Source organism: Galeopterus variegatus, unplaced genomic scaffold, assembly GCF_000696425.1.
Source record: "Galeopterus variegatus unplaced genomic scaffold, G_variegatus-3.0.2 Scaffold26188, whole genome shotgun sequence".
NCBI classification, from domain to species: domain Eukaryota; kingdom Metazoa; phylum Chordata; class Mammalia; order Dermoptera; family Cynocephalidae; genus Galeopterus; species Galeopterus variegatus.
The window spans coordinates 1-6458 of record NW_007752299.1 but is presented as its reverse complement, the minus strand read 5'-3'; the positions used below and the strand labels follow the sequence as shown (position 1 = coordinate 6458).

Here is a 6458-nt window from a genome sequence, read left to right as displayed (position 1 = left end):
CTCACCTCATGTTCTTTACTTACTCTTCCAGTTCTTCACCCATTTTTAGTATTAAGGTTTTTTTGTGGCTGGGTGGCAAGGGGATCGGAACATTTGACCTTGAGCAGCACCATGCTCTCCCAAGTAAGCCACTGGCCAGCCCCTCTTCACTCATTTTTAGGATGTCAACTTAAACTTGGCCAGGTTGAATTAATCCAACACTCAGGTGCCTACACGTCCTTTTTTTTACACAGCTATGCAAATTGGGGAGGCCACGGATCCAAATATAAGGTAGAAGAGTTAAGGTTTAACTTACATGGATAGCTTTCTTTCTCAGGGAAACACTATGTGGCATTCCACACCTGAATTCTTTGTATAAGATGCACATAAAATTGGACCCTGTTTGGCACAGATACACTCAACATGCTATACTGAGTATAATTTCCATTTTATTTTTTTCCAGAGAATAGTTTTTCTTCAGTCCTTATGAATTCACCTCCTTACATGGGCTTTGGTGGAGGTCGTGGGGCAGCACCCTGAAAGACACAGGAATGGAAAAGTAAATTAAAAAAAACATGAATCCAAGACTCCCATCCCCCCAAAGAACTTGACCATCACCCTTTCATCACTAAATGTGTTCAGGCTATAAACACACGGGACACTGGAAGATGCGGAAGGAAAGAAACTATACTACTTTATCGGAATACAGGTTCTAACAACTCTTCAGGAGTGTCTCTCACCTGCCTAACCAGACTTAGAGCTTAACCTTAGGCAAACATCTTGATTTGATATTCTTTGTGTCCTCACATACCTTCCCATCACCCATCTGGCTTTCACATCCTCCTTTAAAAATACTCACTGCAGGTCTAAATCGTGGTGGGGGTGTTCGGTCCTTCCGGGCTTCACGAGATCGATTCCTGACAACCTTGCTGTGAATGGCACAACTCACACAGTAATGTAGCTTCACATACAGCTTGGGAAGCACATAGGCTGAGTAACAGAAAAAAAAAAAAAAAGATATTATATATACCCAACCACTTCACATTATTCTTTCTTGTTCACTCCATCAGTCAAAACTAAATGTACTTAAATATCTGTTGGGCACATTTACGAAACTTTCATTCCCAAAGCAACTGTTCAGCTTCTGATATCTGGGCACATATATAAAACTAAGTTTTACAAACTGATAATACCCCCTACAAGCCCATCTGGACATCAGGGGGACCAAATCCTCATCTCAGATGTAATAAACCAAGAATCTAGTTTGAACAACTGCACCAGCCCTAATGCCACTCCTGAGTCCCTTCTTGATGCCTAAAAAAGTAATTTGTCTTAAGAAAAAGAAAATAAAGCGACATTATCATACTGCTCCAAAGATCACCCTTGTCCACCAAATTAGATGACGCCATTCTTCGAAAGACCCTTCCTTGTCATTACATTTTCACAACTACTCAAACGCTTTTCAGTAGTTACGTTTACCAAGCTTTTACCTCTAGAGGTGTTTCTGGAATCTTATCCCCAAACAAGCAGTCACAATGTAAGACTCAAACTTCAGAGTATAAAGCTGGGCACGCTACCACAAAAACTCTGCTCAGACAAGGCTCAAAACGGCAAATAAGGGAGCAAACATACCGTTCGTTCTCTACCACCAGCAATAACCTTAAAGGTACATGCAAATTGCCCAAGACGTTCCAGAAACGTGCCAAGGAACAGAGCCTGCAGAAGGGCGAGGCTGGGGGACGGCTTTAGGTACTAAGTTCCTAACCCGCCGGTGGCTCACTTACCATCGAAGACACTCGCTTCGGAAATGTCCCTGACGGCTGCGGCCTCTACTATGTTTCGAATGACGAACTTCTTAATGGCCTTGTCCTTGGGCACGCATCGAGCGCAGTTCGTGCAGCGAATAGGCTGCACATGGCCGCGGCCTTTTTTGGCACGACCGTTGTTCCGTCTTTTCTTTGTCTGCATGACGATGAGGATGCTCTTAGGAAGAGGGTGCGACTTACCCGGCCTTAGCCCCCTTCCGGATACGTCCCAAGCCGTCGGCCACCAGAAAGGCGCCACTCATCTCCTGTCCCTCCAAAGATCCCTCCAAGCCCAGAAACATACATACATTCGGTCCAGTCCCCTACCATGGTCCAGGCTCTCAAATCCCCACAACCCCAGAATCTGAGCCTCTCAGCTTCCACCCGGCCCCCAACACTCACCACGCGCCACCACTCACCATTTTGGAGAGGAGGACTCGAGAGAGGATCCGGCGCCCGGCCGGGACCTCTTATATAGCGCGAGAGTATCCCTGCGCTCACACTGGAAGAACCCTTAGGAGACGGGAGTCAGAACAGCAACCTGCTTTACTCAGCCTTTCCTTATTATTCAGCGTTTCCACTGAAATCTAGGGTGGAAAGGCGTTCTCAGAATTTATTTATCCGTAAAACGAAGTACTTGTGGGACTATTTAGCCTGCTGGCGGAAGAAGATTAGAGTAAAACGTGTCCCAGCAAGCACCGCGACGCCCTACCCCGGACGTAATTCTGGGCGTCACAGGTTCCGATTTACGTGATGTTCGGCACGGAAGTTGCCCGGCGGCGACCACCAGACACACTATTGGAAGGGAGAGGAGGAGGAGGAGAGATGCGTTGTGGGAGTTGTAGTGCGAAAGCCGAGAGGCCCCTCCGGCCCCAAGTCCTTAGACCTGAGGCGGCGCTACGCCACCGGGGGACGCCCTCGGCTCGTTTCTCAGACAGTCTTGCTACTAGGTGTAGGATTTCGAAGTGCAAGACTTGGTAGAAAACAAAACATTTTGTGAATTCGACCTTCCAGTGTGCACAGTGGTTAAATAATTACCCAAGGTTACACAAAATTAATAAGAGGTCTTTTGGCTCCACTATGTTATGCTGTCTTTCACTTAACAAACAAATGGATGGAGGTATAGCCTGGACCAGTGATTTAAACGTTTTTGACCCAGACTCGTAGCAGAAGTGCACTTTACATTGGTACCCAGTACGTATACAAACATAAAAAGTGAAACACAAACTTCATGAAGAAATACTTACCCATATGACATAAAGTGCACCGGTGTTTTCTAGTCTCTATTTTGTTTTTTGGTGGCTAGCCGGTACAGGGATTGAACCCTGGACCTTGGTGTTATCAGCACCAAGCTCTAACCAACTGAACTAACTGGCCAGCCCTCTATTGTATTTTTTTTTTCCTTTTTGTCTTTTTTCGTGTCCCGCAATGGATCGCAACCCTCGGTGTTGCGCTCGCACCTCCCTCAGCCAGTGAGCGGGAACCGGTCTGTACATGGGATCTGAACCCTTGGTGGGAGGCCACTGCGCTCTCAGGCAGCGCACTGTAGCAGTGCACCACCGGGCAGGCCCCCTCTATTGTATTTTGATAAATGCTGATTAAGACCCACTGAAGTGATTTCATCACTCATTGATGAGTCTGGCGCCTGACGGAAACACGCTTTCTTATGTATAAACTCCATTTACCTCCGAAGAGCCATCAGAAGGGCTTGAGCCTTCAGCAGTCAACCACCCAGTTGTCTACAAATTCGAAGACCCCAGGGTGGCAAGGGGGCCCCTCCCAGCGTTCAGACCCAAGACGGTACAAATGGAAACCAACCGTTCATTCAGGAGTTATTCTAGAGTGTGAACACACTAGATTCACCTTCCCTCTAATAACCCATCATGGTTTCTTTTAACATTTAACGCTCTTTATTGGGGCTAAAATCTATTTTCTTACTTTTGTTTTGAAGCCAAAGCAGATATATTTGTTGTCTCTTTTGACTTTGACTTTGTTAATTTCAATGGGGCATGGAAAATAATAGACTCTAGATGGGAGTGTGTCCAATTTTCACTTCATTGTCGTCTCATGGAAAACAGAAAGCAAGGGCTGGCCTGTGGCTCACCTGGGAGAACGTGGTGCTGACAACACCAAGTCAAGGGTTAAGATCCCCTTACTGGTCATCTTTAAAAAAAAAAAAAAGAAAGAAAGAAAACAGAAGGCAGACATTGCTGCATAGAATAACAATGAGGTAGATGGGAGAGAACAGAACAAAGTTCAGAGTCAAGGGGACAGGAAATAGTTAATATTTAAGAAAGAACTAAATTGATGTTCCTACTTTGGTTTTTCTTTGGATTTTTATAGACTGAGGTTTCACTGGCTGTATTCCCTGGCATAAAGGAATTGGCACAGTCTTTGGAGTCACACACCCCTGGGTACAAATTCTGGTTCTGTCTCTTACTGGCTGATGAGCCTTGGGCAAGTTACTTATTCTCTATTGGGTTTTTATTTCTTCAGCAATAATTGTGATCGTTCCTTTGTAGGTGTTTCTACAATTAAATGAAACTTGGCACAGTGCTTAGGATTTCAGATGTTCAAGTGGTAGACCCTATCGTTATCATTATTCACGTTATTGTAACTTAAATCGCCCTGGGCATATAATGTGTTACACACATAGTAGGTACTAAATAAATGTTTGATGAATCTCTGTTTTGGCACTCCCAGTAGGAAAATCTCCACCACTTTGCATTTGAGGCTGAAAATTCTTCTGTTCTTCTGCACCAACAATTTGAGCACTCTTGTCTCATTTCCTCTTGATCTTTGACTTGTTCAGATCCTAAACTGTTTAGCAGTAGGTACAATACGCTGCAAGGAGGCCCCACTCCCTCCCAGCAGAAAAGCAAGGCAAAGGAAGTCTGTAAAAACAACCAGGGGTGTTAAATTACTCATGTTTATTTATAACAGACCTTCAGCCAATACAGTACAAAACTTACAGTAGTATATCTCCGTTACACAAATATTTACTTACAATATATTACATATACAAAATGCTTTGCAATAAGTCTCAAAAGCTAGTTTAACTCCTCTTGAGAAAGGAGAAAAACTCTTTTAAAAAGGAGGGGAGAGAGGACCAGAGGAAGAGGTGAGGGGTTATGGGTCAAAGGAGACACCAAACATAGGCTACAAACAAAACCCTGGGAGAGAGGAAGAGAGGTGGTATTGCACTTGCTTCTGTGTTTTATTTTATTTTCTTGTTCTTCATAACTTCTGATTAAAAATATATATATATATATTATGTACACAAGGAAAGAAGCTGCTAGAAGTATTACAAAATCCCATCCACAGCTTGGACACTGACACGAAAAAACGAAGGCCTGGAAAAGTGTCTATTAAGAAATTTTTTTGTATGTGGTGTTGATTTTGAATAGCAATATAAAAAGAAACACCTCTTTTCTCTGTGTGGGTTTCAATGGTTGGGGTTTTTTTCTTTCTTTCTTTCGGGGTTTTTTTTTTTTTTTTTTTTTTTTTTTTTTTTTTTTTTTTTTTTTTTATGCAAAAGGAGCTAGGAGAGAGCATGAGGATGTTTGAGGTTCCAGAGCTGGAAGGCTCTGAAAAGTAAGATTTTGTACCTAAGACCCTGGTTAAAGTGCAGTGATGGTTTGGAGAGAGACAGGATGCCCTTCTCTCCCCTCCTTAGCACCTGGTCTTGCCCTTCCAGTCTCTGCTCTCATGGGCACAGAGCAAATATATAGCCTCAGAGCATAGTCCTTCATGTTCTGGGAGGTTACAGGTGCCAAAGCAACTGGGGGAGGGGATGGGGATACCCTAAGGCTCTGATACCTCAGAAGGGACTAGTCCTTAGGAGGTGTCACTAAATACACAGCAAACACAGAAGGGGGGGGGCTAGGGCTAACGAGAAGGGGCTCAATAACCAGAATAATTCAGGAGAAGCCCAGATATTAATCTCAGCTCTGCTGCCATCCTGAAACAAGGAGCTAGTACCCTGGGGTGCTGTTGAGAAGATTCTTCCTTTCTCTAGAAACCACTCTCCTCTGAGGTAACTCCTCATCCTCTGCCCTTGGCAGCATCTGTTTATTGCTACATTGTCAAGGAGAAACAATCACCTCATGGTGCTTCTCCCTGCCAATCTGGTTTTCTTGGGGAAACCACATAATGGAGGAGAAAAAGGAGGATAAAGAGGAGAAAATTTTTAGGGTCTCTCTTCCCATAAGAAGGTAAGGTAGACTTTTCCCAGAGCCCTTAAGAGCCCCATTCCCAGGGTCTGTTCCTTAGCCCACCCTTTACCATCCCCCAAAATATCCCTGATAGGGAGTGAGAAAAGTAGGAGGCAAAAGAGCTAATAAGGAAAGGACATGTGGAAAGAAAGGTGGAAGGGAAAGGAAGGGAAGAGAAAAGGAGAGAGAAGGACCAAGAGTTAAAACTTACGAGGTGTTGTGTTTGGTTTTTACTATTTTTTTTTTCTTTAAACATAGAAAAACAGCCTTTGGTTTGAATCTCAGGGAAGCAGAGAGTGGGATGGCTGTGGCCTCAGGCAGGAAACTCTAGTTGAAAGAGACTTCCACTTGCAGTGGAGTTGCATCTCCTCCTGCCCCTTCTCACTAATCCTAGATCACCCATATAGCCAGGGGTCTCTGCAGTAGCCAGAAGACTGCCCCCTCCTACCCTATGTCTGCG

At 44.3% G+C, this 6458-nt stretch overlaps 1 protein-coding gene across 1 annotated transcript; it reads right to left on the bottom strand.

The window, feature by feature from the left end:
* Positions 1-408: 408 nt before the first annotated feature.
* On the bottom strand, positions 409-2327 carry LOC103583697 (40S ribosomal protein S26). Its single transcript, XM_008564951.1, has 4 exons — positions 2204-2327; positions 1764-1941; positions 839-969; positions 409-515 (listed from the first exon to the last, which is right to left on the bottom strand). Exons 1-4 carry the CDS (start codon positions 2204-2206, stop codon positions 480-482), a joined length of 348 nt encoding a protein of 115 aa, XP_008563173.1. The 5' UTR covers positions 2207-2327; the 3' UTR covers positions 409-479.
* Positions 2328-6458: the final 4131 nt, after the last annotated feature.

Coding starts and splice junctions, on each gene's coding strand:
- LOC103583697 (XM_008564951.1), bottom strand. Junction 970..1,763: donor CGAAGCGAGTGTCTTCGATG/GTAAGTGAGCCA, acceptor TCTGTTACTCAG/CCTATGTGCTTCCCAAGCTG. Junction 516..838: donor CACCACGATTTAGACCTGCA/GTGAGTATTTTT, acceptor TGTGTCTTTCAG/GGTGCTGCCCCACGACCTCC.